Source organism: Macrotis lagotis, chromosome 1 (assembly GCF_037893015.1).
Source record: "Macrotis lagotis isolate mMagLag1 chromosome 1, bilby.v1.9.chrom.fasta, whole genome shotgun sequence".
In the NCBI taxonomy this organism is placed as follows: Eukaryota; Metazoa; Chordata; class Mammalia; order Peramelemorphia; family Peramelidae; genus Macrotis; species Macrotis lagotis.
In genome coordinates, this window is record NC_133658.1 from 487,113,203 (window position 1) to 487,132,433 (window position 19,231).

At 37.8% G+C, this 19,231-nt stretch overlaps 2 protein-coding genes across 4 annotated transcripts; one reads left to right on the forward strand and one right to left on the reverse strand.

The window, feature by feature from the left end:
* The first annotated feature begins 895 nt into the window (after positions 1-895).
* Positions 896-4,924, forward strand: LIPT1 (lipoyltransferase 1). The gene is made up of 2 exons (XM_074213770.1): positions 896-963; positions 2,665-4,924. The coding sequence occupies exon 2, from the start codon at positions 2,666-2,668 to the stop codon at positions 3,785-3,787; it is 1,122 nt and encodes a 373-aa protein (XP_074069871.1). The 5' UTR covers positions 896-963; position 2,665; the 3' UTR covers positions 3,788-4,924.
* On the reverse strand, positions 3,808-19,150 carry MITD1 (microtubule interacting and trafficking domain containing 1). Of its 3 annotated transcripts, XM_074213772.1 has the most exons (8): positions 18,895-18,983; positions 15,428-15,715; positions 10,701-10,802; positions 7,031-7,167; positions 6,861-6,947; positions 5,898-6,013; positions 4,361-4,421; positions 3,818-4,284 (listed from the first exon to the last, which is right to left on the reverse strand). In XM_074213772.1, exons 3-8 carry the CDS (start codon positions 10,747-10,749, stop codon positions 4,189-4,191), a joined length of 546 nt encoding a protein of 181 aa, XP_074069873.1. In that variant the 5' UTR covers positions 10,750-10,802; positions 15,428-15,715; positions 18,895-18,983; the 3' UTR covers positions 3,818-4,188. The 3 variants fall into 3 exon arrangements, with proteins under 3 accessions (XP_074069872.1, XP_074069874.1, XP_074069873.1); XM_074213773.1 differs by lacking the exon at positions 15,428-15,715 and having other exon boundaries at positions 3,814-4,284; positions 18,895-19,150; XM_074213771.1 differs by lacking the exons at positions 6,861-6,947; positions 15,428-15,715 and having other exon boundaries at positions 3,808-4,284; positions 18,895-19,150.
* Positions 19,151-19,231: the final 81 nt, after the last annotated feature.

A 19,231-nucleotide genomic window follows, 5' to 3' on the forward strand; every position in this document is an offset into this window, starting at 1 on the left:
GGTAGAGGGTTCAAAAGAATTTTTCTCTTTAATTTTCATTATTTTTCCTAGAAAAGCTATTTACAGGAGAGGCCTTTAAGGCATAATATAACTATAAATAATAAAATATAAATCTGGTCAACTGGTAGTTGACAAGTTGGAGCTGATTTGCATAGGTAGAGAGGGAGAGTGGCCCCTTCCAGCTCCCAATACTAATGAAACACTGGTCCTATTAAAACCAGATTTACTTCTGATAACAAAGTTTCGAATCCCAACGTCTCATTTCTGTATAAATCTTGGACATACTCATCAGTGAGAAGGAGTTGCCCAAAGTCATAGAGTAAATAGTAACAGCTTAAAATCCGGCACATCATTTCTTTTGGCTACATCACAAAGGACTTTAACTCGGTTCTGGTTCTGCCTCCGATCTACCCTGCATTCCCAAAGACCAAGGATGGAGGATCGTTTCTTGGTCATTTGGAGCCCACTTTGGTAGGTGCTAAGGCCAAAGGACTTCCCGGTATCTGCTGTTTTAAAGGCAAAATAAAGGACAGAGGAAGGCAAGTCTGTTAAAATTCCTGCAGTAGATAAAGTGCTGCGGCCCGGCGGCCCCAGGAGGAGGCCGGGCCAGGGACGAGCCAGGCCGCGGCCCGGCGGCCCGGGGTTCTGCCGGCTCCGGCCGCACACCCGGAGGGCGCTGACAAGCGGGCCGCGGCCCGGGGGAGCGCTGACAAGCGGGCCGCGGCCCGGGGTTCTGCCGGCTCCGGCCGCACACCCGGAGGGCGCTGACAAGCGGGCGGGGGGCACTGGGCCCGCGGCCCCGCCAGCCCGGGGGGGGGGGGGGCCAGGCACGGGGGGGGCGGGGCCGAGTCCGCGCCGGGGCCGGGGGGGGCGGGGCCGAGTCCGCGCACGCATGCGCCGGGGGGTGCGGGCCGGGGTCCGTGCCGCTCTCCTCTTCCGCTGCCGCCGCGGAACTCTGGGCAGGTGAGTCACGCCGGAGGACTAGCGAAGGCCCGGGCACTGCCTCCCCCAGTCTCCCGCCCCTGCCTCCCCCAGTCTCCCGCCCCTGCCTCCGGGACGGGCGGGCTCTCCAGGACCCGAAGTGCCGGAGGCAGAAGCGTGGCGGTCCTCAGATTGCGGGCTGCTGGGGACACTGGCGGGGCGGGGGTCCACGTGGGCTGCTGGGAGGGCCGTGAGGAGCCGGGACAAGGGCCTCCTTTCCCGCCTTTCCAACTGGCAGCGAGGCTCGGTCACCCGTTACCGGGCTGAGACTAGACCAGGCTGTCGCCAGGCAGCCAGGGAATTACCGAAGTAATGATTGGGATTTAATTGTGATTTGGCCCCGATCAGTCGCCTTTAACCTCGAGCCCCATCCTTTTCATTTCGCTTAGCGCTAGTGTTTTTGTTTTTCAAACTTTTAACTTTCTAAAGAGACTTGTTTGCGTCTCTTACAAGCGCCTATTGGGGACGTACACCCAAAGTCTCGCTGTTAATTGTTTGAGCTATGTATTGCATTGGAGGATAGAATGACTTTTTTTTTTTAGGTTTTTGCAAGGCAAATGAGGTTAAGTGGCCTGCCCAAGGCCACACGGCTAGGTAATTATTGTCTGAGACCGGATTTGAACCCAGGTACTCCTGACTCCAAGGCCGGTGCTTTATCCACTATGCCACCTAGCCGCCCCTAGAATGACTTTTTAAATTATACTTCAAATTATTCATCACAACCAATAGTTTAAACATCTCAACATAGTTTAAACAGTTCCCAATACTAATGAATCACTGATCCTATTAAAAAAAAAGATTTACTTTTGATAACAAAATTGCAAATCCCAGTGTCCCATTTCTGTATAAATCTTAGACATACTCCTCAGGGTGAGAAACCCTTGTGACTTGCCTAAAGTCATACAGTAAATTAATAACTGACAGCTTAAAACCCAACATATAATCCTTTTACTACATCACAAAGGATTTTTAATTCAGTTCTGGTTCTTGGGCAAATACACCATACATTCCAAAAGATCACAGATGGTTTTCTCTTTACTGTGGCTCACAGGGAAATGCAGATTATTCATAAAAAATATTTTCGGGGCAGGTGAGTGACACAGTGGATAGAGAATTGGCCCTGGAGTCAGGAGAACCCAAGTTCAGATCCAACCTCAGGCATTTGGTGATTGCCTAGCCGTGTGACTTTGGGCATGTCACTTAACCCTATTGCCTTAAATAATTTTTTTAAAAGAAAGCAATAAGAATATTCTGCCAGGAAATCATGCATATCCCAAATTAAAATATAATTTACTTTCAGAATGATCTACTTTTTACTGTATTAGTTTGAATAATCAAGGGCTAAATGCAGATAAATTTCATTTCCTTTTCTTTACTCTTATTTTTGTAAAGTACCTGTGACTAGTGATGAGGATTAAAATCAGACAAAAGAGCAAATAGCTGGGATATTCAGTAAACTAGATAAATAGTTCCTGTGGAACCAAAAATTGACCAGATTATTTTACTTTTTCCTTTCCTTACAATTTTTTAAACATTTTTTAAATTGTCAATTTAATCATGAACAAAAATTTTATCAAAGAACAAGAATTGGAACTTCTATTACGGACAGCTTGCATTTTTAAGTAGGCTATATAAAGTTTAACAAAGTAGTAACAAAACTACTTGATTTCCTCCTTTTAAAAGCATGCTGATTCCATTTTCTATGAAGAATTGCTTCCAGTTACTTTACATCCTCAAAGTTCCAACAGCTGGCTTAAAAAACACAGCAAAAGGTGGTTTCATTGTACAGTCAACCTCTAACAATATTTACCAAAATCTGGCAGTGGAAGACTGGATCCATGACCATATGAACTTAGAAGGCAAGCCTGTTCTTTTTCTGTGGAGAAATTCCCCTACTGTTGTAATTGGCAGGCATCAGAATCCCTGGGAGGAATGCAACCTAAATCTAATGAGAGAAAAGGGCATAAAATTGGCTCGAAGAAGGAGTGGAGGAGGAACAGTGTACCATGATATGGGTAATATCAACTTGACTTTCTTCACAACGAAAACAAAGTACAATAGGATGGAAAACCTGAAACTCGTTATTAGAGCACTAAACACTGTCCAACCACAGCTGGATGTGCAAGCTACTGACAGATTTGACCTCTTACTGGAAGGACAGTTTAAAATCTCAGGAACAGCTTCCAAGATTGGACGGTGTGCTGCTTATCATCATTGCACATTATTGTGTAATACAGATTGGAATTCTTTATCTTCTGTGCTGAAGAGTCCTTACCAGGGGATTAAGAGTAATGCTACTCCTAGTGTACCTTCCTTGGTGAAAAATCTTTTGGAAAAAGATGACACTTTAACTTGTGAGGTATTGATGGAATCTATTGCAGCAGAATATGCTGCTTATCATCAAATTGATAGCAACATTATTCTAATAAGTCCAACAGATGAGACAATATTTCCAGGGATAAGTAGAAAAGCAGATGAACTTCAATCTTGGGAATGGATATATGGAAAAACACCCAAGTTTAGTGTAAATACTTCTCTTCATTTGTTAAGTGAACAATCACATTCTGAAATGAAAATATATGTAGCTGTAAAAAATGGAAGAATTGAAAAGTGTAATATTATTGTACCAGATCACTGGTTACCCCAGGAAATGCTTAATAAATTAAGCACAAGCCTTACTGGCAATAAGTTTTGCCAGAGTGAAGCCACAATGATAATAAATGCATTGCACAGAACATATCCAAAGGACCATGAACTATACAGCAAATGGCATCTTCTTTGTGAAAAAGTTAAGACAATTATGTAATTCAAAATTATGATTACTTTGTAATAACGACAAATTTGGAACAGTAAAATAAAATTTAATAGTATATAACCTTTTACATATATCTTAAAAGTACATTTTTGAAACAGAAAAGGATGAAAAGTAAAGTACACATTTTAATTTGGTGCTTTCTGCTTTTTTTGCTTTAGACTATATCCCTTAAGGTATATAAGAGATACTTTAAATAACATTTTTAAACCAATGATGTAGTTAGAGAAGAAACATGAGTCACAATAAATTAATAAAATGTCCAAATCAATAGAAATATAAAATTAGATTTTACTATTACATTTTCATTTACAGGAATTGTTGTATAAAAAGCATTTACAATTTAGTATTTATTTAAAATATAAATGTTTAAAACATGAGGTCAGATATAGTCATCATATTTTCTTTGTGTGTTTAGTATGGAAAATGTCCACTGTTGTTTCATGACACGGTCTCAAGTCAAAATCGCAATTCCCTAGTGCAAAACGCCCCTAAAAAGAAAAAAAGAATTTGTTATTTATGACATAGAATTGTGTCATTCATTAATCAGATATGGTTATGTCCTACCTGTGGTTTCTTAAAATAATCAAGTCCCCTTCCAATCTTAATCATCCATCCATTGTTGAATCTATTAAAATTAGAAATGTAATTGTTGAAAACAAAGGTTAAAATTTCAAATTTTAAAGTTATAGGCAATTTCCTCTAGCCAAAGTTAGTCTCTTACTTGATTAAGTGTATAAGAATAGAAGCAATATTAGGTTTAATCTTAGGCTATCCATATAAAGGGACAGGTTGCAAAAAAAAAAATCAGTTTGACTGGATGAGCCAGCAAATATTCTAACATTTTAGTCAACTGAACCATTGACAGTTGTCAGTGTAGTACTTTTCTGTCAAACTAAATCTAATTTTTCATTGGATTCATTTAGGGCAACTTACTTGTTTTGACAATTTACAGCATCAACCATTCTATTGTATGTTATGTGATAATGATCTGTGGGTAAAAACCTTATTTTTCCCTATTTACTGTCCCCGAACTACCAATTCTTCCTTATTATCTTATCCACTGTTCTTCTACCATCTTAACATATTATACTATAGCAACCCTTGAAAGCTAGTACATACATATATATGTATATGTACATATGTGTGTGTGTGTATATATATGTATGTATATATATGTATGTATATATATATATATATATATATATATATGGAATCTACTATGAGACCAATCCTTTTCTGTACAAATAGAAGTTTTATCTTACAACTTATTATCAGGGAAAAAGATGTCATGGTTACAATGAAAGACTTTATGATAAAAGATTCATGTGGAAATGTGTTCAAACTGGGAATTGGATGAGACTTATCAATCATATAACTTAGTCATTACAAGGTCAAATAATATGAGGTATTGGGTTTGATAAGTGAAATAATAACAATGTTCAGTTGTTAAACTCTGGTTATCAGGACAATAGTCTGCTTGGTAAGCATATATTTGTATTAAAGAAAAGATTAGGAACCTGAAATAGCATTCTAAAAAATACTGCTATTATAATATGGTCCAGGCTACTAGATTTTAAAAACAATCCAAACAATAATTATTAAGGAATTTTACTTATAAAGGTATTCAGGGGGCAGCTAAGTGGCATAGTGAATAGAGCACTGGCCCTGGCGTCAGGAGGACTTGAGTTCATATCTGGCCTCAAACACTTAATAATTACCTAGCTGTGTGACCTTGGGCAAGTCATTTAACCCCATTGCCTTGCCAAAAAGTAAGTAAATAAATAAAGGTATTCAGGCTAGAAGGGTTTTCCTATCACACAGCAAGTGTTGCACATTTGAAGCTGAAATATGAAATTATCATTCAGTAATCATATACTGTTTATAATGATTTGGTGAATGGGGAAGACAGTCCTTTGTCCAAGTAGGAAACCATAAACTTATACATGTTATAAGATGTACCAAGTTTTCCTTTTTTTAGAGATCAAGAGAACAGAAAATTTTTCACTATAAAATTATGAAAAAGATAATGAAAATGGAAAAGAGTATCTTAATTTTCATATCTGTATTATATATGTTTAAAAATAAAAAATATAACACCAACCTAATTTCTCGATCATGTATTGAAGAAGAGAATTCTATTTCCAGCTCTATTCCATGCTTACTAAGTGATTCTCTTATTTCTTCCAGGCCACTGATCTGCAGACCCTTCCCATTGCCCTGTTAATAGGAAAAAAATATATACATATATATGTATGTATGTACGTATGTATGTATACACACAAAGATATATCTAATTTTAACTTTTATATACATATTAAATATAAATATTAGTTCAATGCTTATTTTAAGAAAAAGAAGGGAATATGATGTAGTAAGGAACAATAATGTAATATTTTAAATAACTTTCCTTTCCAGTGTTCCTAAGAACTCAATCCCTTTTACAATTTAGTTAACAGTACAGTCATTCAAATGGAAGTGACCACAGGGCAAGAACTTACAGTTAGGCCGATCCACATCCAAGTAAGATACTTATTAACCATGTGATACTAGATAACTCACAACCTCTCTAAGCCTCAATTTCTTCATCAAAAAAAAATAGATACAATAATAGCAATTAATTTCCAAGTTTGTAACAATAAGTGAAGAGAGTTGCAAACCTTAAATAAATGTAACTATTATTCCATCTTATGAAATGAACTGATAAAGTCATCAGGAATAAAACTACTTGAAATTTGCTTCATCAGTCATTCCTTTTATATAAATTCATTTCTACAGAAAATACTATCATAATGGAACATGGCAGTATTTAAAAGAATGCTGAATTATATATCATGGGACTAAGATTCTAGATTCATATCTGCCAAGAGGACCTTGGGTAATGTGTAAAGAGAGAGGTTTGAACTAGTTCTAAGACACCTCACATCTTTATTAATTTATTTCATTTTACATTTAACATTTGATATTTGTCTCAATTGTGCTGAATGGGTTGGGGTTAGGGCTAGAGTCAGGAGTCTATAATAAAATTAGAAAGACAGAAAGAATCTTAATACATTTGAATACTTACTTCATCCATAGAAGTAAGAAGATGAATAGTTTTCACTTTACATGGCTGCTTAACAAGCATCTCACAGAATCGAACAAAGTTGTATAGCTAAAATATAACAACAAAATTTTGCTAACCAGAAAAACTTAAAATATTAAAACATTTCTATATTTATATTATATTTCACTTGCCTGGTGAGTGTGTCTAATATAAGGATCTTCTATCCATACTTCAGTAACAGCTGCATTAAGATACTGTTGAAAAAGCGACTCATAACCAAAGCCTGTTGCATTCTCTTCTATTTTAATTTGCTTGTGGTATTTCCCATCTGACAAACACATTAAATTCATCAAACATTTAGATACCTGGTATGTATTAACCATGTTGTTGGGTGTTGTGGGGGAGAGAGAATTTAGATAAAAACAAAATTCCAACTCCTGTGGAGTTTATAATCTAGTATGGAGATAATTAGACAGAAAGACATTCATTTATGCTTTGGTATTTCAAGGAGCAGTGATTTCATTGGTATGGCCACTCCTACCATCAATACAGGTCACCATCTCTTGACATTTTAGCAATGTTCTTGATGAGCCATTGTGGCCAAAAACTTAATCATCCTAAGGCCAATTTGATGATAATAAATCTGGTTTAACAAATATATGAATATTTTGTAAGAGCATGTAATATACAAGCAGTAGTGTGTGATACTAGGGGTATGGCAGGGCTAAGATCATAAAAAGTTTCCTTGAGGAGATGACATCTGAATTGGACTTTAATAACTCTTCTAAGAAGAAGGACTTATGAGTATGGAGTTCAGGGATAAGGGACTGTGAGAACAGTGCCCAGAAGCAAGGAAGCACAAAATGTTCAAGAGATACAATCGTTCACCCAACTGGAGTAAAACTACCTGTGGAGAATAATAGGATAATGCCAGAAAAGCTACAAGGTTGAGGAGGGGAATTTGACTTGGGAGGCAACAGGAAGCCAATGAAGGAGGAGTGATAGGGCCAGCTGAGCACAAGGTAGGTATCTTGCAGAGGTACAAAGGGCAGTTTGAAATGGAAGAGCTAAAGAAAGGAACACCTGTTTGGGCAGCAACTGTAAAGTCACACAGGGGGCTGATAATGAAGACTTAGGACAGTTTTGTCACTAAAAAAAGGAGATGGATGCTAAAGTGAGAATTAACAAGATTACTTGGTAACACTGAGTTACCAAGAGGGAAGAATTCTAAAGTTTCACAAAAGATTGGTAACACAAAAATGGTGATATTAAGAGAAAGACTTTCTCTTCAGAGAGGAAGATAACTAAATATATTGCTCTAAGACACTGAGTTTGAGGTACTAGTGGTAACAGTCAAATGAAAGTACCTATAGACAGTAATGCAAAACTACAGCTTGAGACAAAGATACCAGGACCTACAGATTTCAGAATTATCTATAGAAGAGAGGAAGCCACGAATAGAAATGACAAGGAAGAGCCAAAAAAAAAAACTAACCAATGACAGAGGCTTGAAAAATACTCACCTTATGAAAAAAAAAGAAGCTATGGAAGAATGGTTAGAGAAGAACCCAATGAGTATGTCATTTCAAAAGTCAGGGAAAAACAAATAAGGAGGAGATTAATTAGTGTCAAATACTGGAGATCAGGAAGAATGAAGACCAAAAATAGCTACTGAATTTGGCAATTAAGAGGTTATTTCTGACTCTTGAGAAATCAGTTTAAATTAAGTGGTAGGGACAAAAGACATTGCAAAGGAGTGCTCTATCCACCGTGCCACTTAGCTGTTCTGGCTACATTGGGTTTAAATAAATTTCAAGAATTCTGACATGAGGGGTGGTTAGGTAGCGCAGTGGATAGAGCACCAGCCGTGGAGTCAGGAGGACCTGAGTTCAAATCCAGTCTCAGGTACTTCATAATTCCCTAGCTGTGTGGCCTCGGGCAAGCCACTTAACCCCCATTGCCTTGCAAAAACTAAAAAAAAAAAAAAAATTCTGACATGAAAGAATATATCATAATAGTACTAGGAATAGCCTGGAAAGGTCAAGGAAAAGGATTAAGAATACAAAAGTTCTTTAAAAATGCTGATTTTAATCAGAGAAACCCAGAAAGAAGCCTTGGAAGTCATAGCAACCTTTCTTCATTCATCCTATTAACTCAATTTAATTATCCCTTAGTAATTTCAGTCAGTTTCATTTTGTTTTGATATTCCTAATACTTAGCACTGTGCCTGAGATACAGTAAACATGTGATAAATGTTTAATGAATGATCCAGAAGCTGTTAAGGCTTTTTTTTCCTAAGTCATGACATATGGTTAATCCCCAGTTATTGAAAAACTATGCTCTACAACTTGCTTTAAGCCATGTTTTTAGAATGTTCAGCATACTTTTCCCTTAGAATATATTTTTCCCTTAGAAACAAGACTATAAATGACAGATTCCTAAGCCAACATATCCCCTCAAAAGATTTATTTAGCATATGTTAACTAAATCATTTAATAACTATCTCAATAGTTAAATTAACAAATAAATTATTAGTAACCTTCATAGTTACAAATTTTCAATGAGAAAATGCATTTTTAGCAATAGCTGTAACCACTCCATCTTTATTCTAAAGGGAACTGCCTCCTTCAATCTAAACTGGCAGAGCCAAGAAGGCTGAGAAAGATGATGTAGTTCAACAGGTTGGTAAAAGCTCTAGTACTGAGGATTAAGTATCAGCAGAAAAGGTTGGGAAAGTCCATCAGCAAAACAGCAGGGCAGTAGGGAAGGAGACAAGTGTGACTTATTCCTAGTACATCAGGAGAATAGTTAAGAAATGCAGCTAGGGGCAGCTAGGTGGCCCAGTGGATAGAGCATCAGCCCTGGAGTCAGGAGTACCTGAGTTCAAATTTAGCCTCAGACACTTAATAATTACCTAGCTGGGTGACCTTGGGCAAGCCACTTAACCCCCTTGCCTTGCAAAAATAAATAAATAAATGAATGAATGAATAAATAAATGAGTGAATAAATAAATGAATGAATAAATAGGTAAGTAAATAAATAGATGGATGAATAAATAGATAGATAGAAAAGAAATGCAGCTAGTTAGGTAGGGTAGAGCCAGGGTATGAAGGCTAATAAGGTATTTGATTTTGATGTAAACTATGGGGAAAATTTTGAGGGTTTTGAGCAGCGGAATGTTATAACCCTAAACATATATTAGGAAGATTCAGTGGTGCAGAGGAAGGATTAGAGAAGACTTGCTAATAGGCAACAATAATAGCTCAAAAAAAACCCCCCTAAAACTAAAAAAATTTAAAAAAAAACCAATAACGGCTCACAATATGTGTTGATTTGTAAAGTGCTTTAAGAAGACAAGAGGGGGCAGCTAGGTGGCGCAATGGATAAAGCACTGGCCCTGGAGTTAGGCATGCCTGAGTTCAAATCCGCCTTCAAACACTTAATAATGACCTAGCTGTGTGGCCTTGGGCAAGCCACTTAACCCCATTTGCCTTGCAAAAACTAAAAAAAAAAAAAAAGTTCTTTATTCCTTATAAATCTTATAAGTTATAAACCTTAAGGATCAAGAAATCTCTGCAAAGCTTATTTAGGAACTTATTTAGGTGTTCTGTTTGTACTGATAATTTTTTAAAAAGATAATATACCAAAACACAAAATATTGATTGATATCTATGTATCTATACAGATATCTATACTTTTCTATATATAAAAAAATGCTTCAGAGACAGTTGTAGAACATTTTATGAGATCACAAAACAAAATCTTTCAAGACAAATGGAGGTCCTATCATACAGGAACTAATTCAACAAATAAACTACCCTCTTTAATTTTTACAGTTGGTTTTTGAAATATATTTCTTACCTTCTTTTTCTTGCTCCAAGAACTTCTTTATTTCTTCTGCTCGGTTCATGTAATCAGAAATTTTTTGTCTTAAGTGACATTTCTTTGCAATGTCTTTGGTGCCTATAATTTAAAAATTATGTATTTTCCAGTTTTCAGAGATTTGCATTTATCATAAGTATTATTTTTAATTTTTCCTAAAATTTTCTTTATCAAAAATCATTCACCTATGTTCATATGCTATTTCTGGGATAACCATATGAGAGACAGTTTAGACTAATTAGCATGGGACAAGAAAAGAGTGCACTACATTTATGAGGGATATTATATCAAATTGTCTAGAATAGAGTGAAGTAAGGAACTGAAATAAAGCTAGAAAGTAGTTTGGGGTCAAACTCTGGAGGGCCATAAATGCCAGGTTTAAGAGTTTATAGTTTAATACCCTTTATACTAGGGGATGGAAAACCTTTTTACTGCCAAGTAAATATTTATAATATCATTTGCCTGCTATATTTGGCCAAATATTTAATTAATTAATTCACCCCTAAAAAGTGCCTGGATTTATTGAATTTCGAGTTCCCCCTATGGTTGTCATGGCAGCATCAGACCAAATGATTTCATGGGCCTTATACAACTTGGCCAAATGTTCCCCAGACAACAGGTACCCCTAAAATTTTTTAGAAGAATGAAGAGGGTAATCCTGTATTATCTGAAAGACAGATTGGGAAGAGTTAAGACTTACTGTTAAGGAGGGGGGTATTAGAAAGGGCTACAACATAACAAAGAGGCAAGAGGTGATGAGGGTCTAAATTAGAGTAGTGCTAGTAGAGGACTATTGGGATCCCTATGCCAATACCACCCCTCATTTTTCTCCTCTCTTTTTACTATTAGGCAACATCCTGTTTTCCAGAGCTAAGGCCCAGCAAGCAAGCTGTGCCCTGAGCCTGGCATAACAACAATCTTTTCCATTTACCCTCTGGATAAATTCTGCTGCAGCAAAATGCCAGAATTGTTTCACACTGCAGCAGGTGGTCTATGAGCTCTAACAAACACCTGCAGGACCTATGTGTCACTCATGAAGCCCTGCTTTGAATCAAACTGTCTCATCAGGGCTACAGTTCACTGCATAACCAAAGTTATATGCATTGAGACTTGCCGACACTAAAGCAGGGTTCCTCACTATCAGAGGTCCAACAGAATCCCTCCTCCAATGAAATAATAAAGTTTTTTGCTTATGACTGATGTTGTTCCTTTTTTTATTATGTTTTTTATTTTATTTCTTAGAGTTAACAGTGATTGTAATAACCTGTGTGAGCTCTTTTGGTATTTTCAGAATTAACTGTGGTCATGATAATCTGGGGGGGAGCTCTTTGATATTTTATTTTATTATTTTGAGTTTGCAGTGATTGCATACTGTTATTCTTTGGTCTTTTTGTCAAGAGTTGAGAGGAAAAGAGGACCAATGGAAGAAATAATAGCAAACCTTGTCAATTAATTGAGATATTGAGGTGGAAGGTAAGGGTAAGAGAAAAAAAGAAATGCTCACTCCAAGGTTTCAAACATGGGTGACTGGAAAGATAGGGGTGCCTTTGATAGGAAACGGAGACTAGTTTGGGAAATAGGGAAGTTAAGGAATTCCATTTTAGACAGGATAATCAACTCGGGGGGCAGCATGTATGTGTTTGTGAATATATATATATATATATATATATATATATATATATATATATATATATATATAGTTTTTCTTTTAAAGACTGCCTGTTCATAGTCTGGGAGTCATTTTTCATAGTGGTTCTTGTGAATTGATGCAGTGAAGTAGGCAGTAAGAAAAGAACAATTTATATGATTACATACTGTAGAAAAATCCTGTGCTATTTCATCTTTTCTGTCATGGAATCTTGACTCCAAAGGGTACATACATGAATGTTGGAGTCACCAACCCTTTGGAGTCAAGATTCCATGACAGAGAAAAGATGAAATAGCACAGGATTTTTCTACAGTATGTAATCATATAAATTGTTCTTTTCTTACTGCCTACTTCACTGCATCAATTCACAAGTTTTCTCATGTTTGTTCCTTTTATTACTTCTTAAAATATTACATTATTTCATATATCATAATCTGTTCATCCAATTCATGAGTGATCTCTCAGTTTCTCATTCTTTGCTGCTGAGATCAAATTAATTTTACCTTGAATTTCTATTCTGTCGATTCTATGCTATATTGATTTTTTTATAACTAAATCTACATCTACCTATGTCCTTGGATTGAGCTCAGGAATTAAGCTTTCTCTCAGAGTTAAAGTTATAATTGATGGGAAAACTGTTATCTACTTTATCATCATGGGAAATGTTTATTATCTTTAAAGGCCTACAAGCTGATCTAGTATATTTCCAAAAGGTATATAGTCCTTACCAGTCCTAGTACAACTATTGAAGGTCTTATTTCCTTAACACACTCTCCCAGCAGCCAGTGAGTCTGTTATCCCTGTTCTACTAACAATGTCCCATAAATCAATCAAGCATTCCTTAATGAGGAGAGGTATTTACTAACCCCAAGATGCTAGCCTACTTTCCTTGATATAACTACTCATGTTGTCCCAATTCCCATAATGCTGTCTAACCTGTAGCCAACTGAATTGTTTTCTCTACCTAGACAATTCTGTTCATTATTTTCTTGTACTTCCAAAATGTGAAGACTAGGAAGCCCTACCTCATGGTAATAAATTGTTTATTCTGGGAACCTTGTCTCTTATTTTACCTCAGCTGTCAACTGTAATACTATAATAAAAGGTGCTGCTATCAATATTTTATATAGATGAACAAATCTTAAATTTTTGTAATATAAGCCTAGAGTGTGACTTTTGGTTATAACCCCAAGTTGCTTTCCAAAATGCACCAATTCATAGATGTGCCAACAATGCATCAGTGTGCATGTCCTTTCACATTACTTCCAACTATTATTTTCCTTTTAAATCATCTCTTCCAATATAATGACTATGAAGTGGAACATGATGGATATGAGGTAGAACCTCAGAAATGTTTCAGTTTTTAATCTTATTATAAACAATTTGAAACATTTTCATATGATTATTGATAAATTGTTTTTCTTTTAAAGACTGCCTGTTCATATTCTGGGAGTCATTTTTCGTAGTGGTTCTTGTCAACATTTACCTAAATTCATTCAGCAAATATGTATTAAGTATCTACTGTGTAATGTGTTAGGCCCTGAGGAAAATGTAAAGTTTGGATAAAACATATTCTCTGCTCTCAGACATAACACAAATGGCTTTAAATAGTATAAGCACATGAAAACCTCCAAAAAAACCCAACTGTGATGCCTTATTGTGTTGTATAAGAGACTACAGTCTCTTGGGGACTGCCAGCATTTAGTCTTGGAGAAAGACTGATGCCCAAACACCAACCTAAAGTGGTGTAAAGGAAGAATTATAGAATTCTGAATTTAGATCCAGAAGGAACTTCAGGCCAACTCCATTTTTGAAATATGAAAACTGCCATTGCCCATGGTCACACAGACCAGTCACATGGGGAGGATCTGAACCCCTCTACAATTTCTAAACCCAGTATTCTTTCCCTCAGTGCCTTAAAAACAAGTCCATGGTTCCAGTCAAAAATATACTAGGTCAGAGCTCTAAATAAAATGGAACAACGGGTTTTGCCCCATAGTTTGCAAATGGAAATGCAAATTCCCCCTAGTGACATCACCCAAAGGTGTCATCGAGCAATCTGCTAAAGGGCTGTGTAATTGTCCCAGGGCTAAATTAAAGAGTCATAAAACAACGCTATATAACATATGAAGGGAATGGCCACTACTGACTGAGACTGGGGATGAATGGGACTAGAAAGGAAATCAAAAAAGGCTTCCTTACAGGAATTAATTGAGGTTTAAAGGGTAAGTAGGAAGTATAACTGCAAAGAAAAAAGGGAGGCTGTTTCAAGGTGAAGAAAAAACACCTGAAAGCTAATTTTTAAGAGGTAGAATTACCCAAATAAACTGGAATACAAACATGTGGGAAGGATAGTTTACTTATTTGTAAAATGAGGGGGGAAGGGGACATCTATCTCATCTACCTCCAGTGGTGAGGCTTCAGTTGAAATAAACTAAAAGGCTTTGCAAACTTTAAATACTATTTATTTTTATTGTAGATTGATGTAGATACATCATTATTTTCATGAGCCTAGATGACCTCTTGAATCAGAAGACCTTAGTTCATATTGTTTCTGATCATAGCTGTGTGACAATGTCTCCTTAAAGAGTTATGCAACTGTCTTTTTGTGGTTGTTATACATTGAGGTGGTTATAGTGTTTAGTTTTTGTGTCCTCAACTCCCTAAACTATAAATTCATTTAGAGGAAAGACCATCTTCTACTTCTGTATCCCTAAAGCAGCCAGGACTTTTCCTGGATACATGGTCAGATATATGACTGATTATAAAACAGAAAAGACACATTCTCTGTGCTTTCCATGAATTTACAATGCATCAACTTTTGTAATTTGTAATTGTGAGTATGTTGGTAATTGCAACACCTTTTTATCATTGCCCCTACACCACTACCTCTAGACAACCAACCAGCATTTATTAAAGGTCTATAAGTGCCTGTCTGAGACCCCATTCAACTTGGGTCCTCCTGGCTCCAGTGTCAGGAGAGCCCAGCAGATAGAGCCCTGGCCCTGGAGTTAGGAGGACATGAGTTGGAATCTGGCCTCAGACACTTGACACTTACCAGCTGTGTGACCTTGGGCAAGTCACTTAACCCTGACTGCCCCACATCCAGGGTCACTCCAGTCATCCCGATTAATATCTGGCCACTGGACCCAGATGGCAATGGAGGAGAAAGTGAGGCTGGTGACTTAGCACAGCTCCCCCTCACTCAAATCCAACTCCAACTCATATGCTTCTCAAGGTATCACCTCCCCTGATGTCATGGTCTTCCAGAATGAACGACAAACATCATCATCATCATCATCATCATCATCATCATCATCATCATCACTAACTGCCTGGCTCCGAGCTAGGGATTCAAAGACAAAATTCTGCCATTAAGAAGATTAGCTTCTAGGAGGGGAGAAAGAGCAAAAGTTAGGAAAGCTAATAAAAACAACTTTAAGAAACTTTAAGTTCTTTAATCAAGGCAATGGCCAACCCTGATTCCAAACCCTCAATACTGAATAAGTTTTAGGACTCAACCATCATGGGAATTTGTTCTGCTAGACTACACATATTTTTTACAAGGACCTGTGTGTCTTTCTTTCCCCACCAACTCAGGGAGAAGAAAAAAGAGAGGAGAGACAAGTGGATGAAGGAAGGAGAAGGCTACTGAAATATCTTTTTTTAAAAAAATGCACCTGAAACCAAGATCAAAAGAAATGTAGTAAACTGGGAAACAATTTTTGAAACTAGTATGTCTGACAAAGGACTCATTTCTAAAATATACAGAGAATTGAGTCAAATTTTCCAAAAAAAACAAGTCATTCCCCAATTGACAAATGGTCAAAGGATATGCAAAGGCAATTTACAGCTGAGAAAATTAAAGCAATCCATAGTCATATGAAAAATTTCTCTAAATCATTACTTATTAGAGAAATGCAAATTAAAGCATCTCTGAGGTACCACCTCTCAGACTGGCCAATATGACCAGAATGGAGAGTGATCAATGTTGGAAGGGAAGTGGAAAATCTAAGACACTAATACATTGTTAGTGGAGCTGTGAACTCACCCTTTCTAGAGAACAATTTGGGATTATGCCCAAAGGGCAACAAAATTATACATACCCTATGATCCAACAATACCACTACTGGGTCTATACCCTGAAAAGGTGATGAAAAAGGGCAAAAAGATCACTTGTACAAAAAATATTCACTGCAGCCCTGTTTGTGGTGGTAAAGAATTGGAAATTAAGTGAATGCCCTTCAATGGGGAATGGCTTGGCAAACTGTGGTATATGTATGTCATGGAACACTGTTGTTCTATTAGAAACCAGGAGGGATGGGAATTCGGGGAAGCCTGGAGGGATCTGCATGAACTGAGATGAGCAGAACCAGAAGAACACTGTACACCCTAACAGAAACTTGGGGTTGATGATCAACCTTGATGGACTTGCTCATTCCATCAGTGCAGCAATCAGGAACAATTTGGGGGTATCTGTGATGGAGAATACCATCTGTATCTAGAGAAACAACTGTGGAGCTTGAACAAAGACCAAGGACTATTACTGTCAAATTGGGAAAAAACTGTTATATTACTATGTAATTTTACTGTCTCATACTTTATTTTTCTTCCTTAAGGATAAAATTTCTCATCACATTCAATTTGGATCCATGTATACAATGGAAACAATGTAAATACTGGCAAATTGCCTTCTGGGGGGGGGGAATAAGATTAGGGGAAAAACTGTAAAACTCTAAAATCTTTAATTAAAAAAAAAATACCCCTGAGACTAGATCGAGTCACAATCAAGGAAGCCAGCTCTGGAAGCCAGATGTTCTGGTAGGTGATCTTTCCACAGGAGAGCTCCGCAACTCTCTTTCAAAAAGGAACTTGCGGCAGGGCGCATCCCAAGCACTTGGCTCGGTGCTACAGATCTGTCTGGTTCAGTAGTTTTTAAGTTCGGAACTTTTTTAAATCATATACGCCATATAAAAATATTCTTCTCAACACCTCACACCCTTTACCAAGATAAGATCCAAATGGATACAGGATTTAGAGATTAAAAAACCATATTATAAGCAAATTAGAAGATCAAGGACTAGTTTACCTGTCAGATCTATGGAAAGGGAAGCAGTTTATGACCAAGGAAGAGATGGAGAACATCATCAAAAACAAACTAGATGATTTTGATTACATTAAATTAAAAAGCTTTTGCACAGATAAAATCACTGTAACTGAGATCAAAAGAAATGTAGTAAACTGGGAAACAATCTTAACAACTAAAGATTCTGACAAAGGACTCATTTCTAAAATATACAGAGAACTGAGTCATATTTTTAAAACAAAAAGCCATTCCCCAATTGACAAATGGTCAAAGGATATGCAAAGACAATTTACAGATGAGATCAAAGCAATCCATAGTCATATGAAAGATTGCTCTAAATCATTACTTATTAGAGAAATGCAAATTAAAGCTTCTCTGAGGTACCACCTCACACCTCTCAGACTGGCCAATATGATCAAAAAGGATAATGATCATTGTTGGAAGGGTTGTGGGAAATCTGGGACACTATTACACTGTTGGTGGAGCTGTGAACTCATTCAACCTTTCTGGAGAGAAATTTGGAACTACACTGAAAGGGCAACAAAAATGTGCATACCCTGTGATCCAGCAATATCACTACTGGGTCTATACCCTGAAGAGATCATGAAAAAGGGTAAAAAAGATCACTTGTACAAAAATATTCATAGCAGCCCTGTTTGTGGTGGCAAAGAATTGGAAATTAAGTAAATGTCCTTTGATTGGGGAATGGCTTAGCAAACTGTGGTATAAGTATATGATGGAACACTATTGTTCTATTAGAAACCTGGAGGGACGGGAATTCAGGGAAGCCTGGAGGGATTTGCATGGACTGATGCTGAGTGAGATGAGCAGAACCAGAAGAACACTGTACACCCTAACAGCAACATGGGAGTGATGATCAACCTTGAAGGACTTGCTCATTCCATCAGTGCAACAATCAGGGACAATTTGGGACTGTCTGCAATGGAGAATGCCATCTGTATACTGAGAAACAACTGGAGTTTGAACAAAGTTTAAGGACTATTCCCTTTAATTTAGAAAAAAACCCTGATATTTTACTGTCTTATACTTTATGTTTCTTCCTTAAGGATATGATTTCTCTCTCATCACACTCAATTTGGATCAGTGTATACCATGGAAACAATGTAAAGACTGACAAATTGCCTTCTGGGGGGGAGAGAAGCAAGATTGGGGGGGAAAATTGTAAAACTCAAATAACATCTTTAATAAATAGAAAAAGGTGTTCTTCCGGGGGCAGCTAGGTGGCGCAGTGGATAAAAAGCACCAGCCCTGGAGTCAGGAGCACCTGAGTTCAAATGCGGACTCAGACACTTAGTAATTCCTTAGCTGTGTGGCCTTGGGCAAGCCACTTAACCCTACTGCCTTGCAAAAAAAACTAAAAAAACCCCCTGTTGTTCCGCCTTATGGCCGCAGCTGGAGCATCCCGCTCCTTCACCCACCTTTTAGCACTTGCAGCAACACATCGATGCCCTCCTGGTAACACACCAGGGACTCCTGGTAGCGAGAGGTGGAGTCCAGGTCCACCGCCCGTTTCAGGAGGGTGCTCGCCGCCGCGGTGCCGTCGGGCACCCAGCAGCTGGCAGCCATCCCCACTGCGCTTCGCCCATCGACTCCCGGGCCCTCTCCTGCCCGCCCCGCCGAGAAGCACGCATGCGCGCGACACTTCCGGTGAGCGGTCACGTGGCTTTCGGCGCGGGGGCGGGACGCCCTAGCGTGGCCTCGCCCTCTCAGCGGGGGAGCCCAGGAAGCCGGCGTGACGCAGCCTCCGGCGTGACG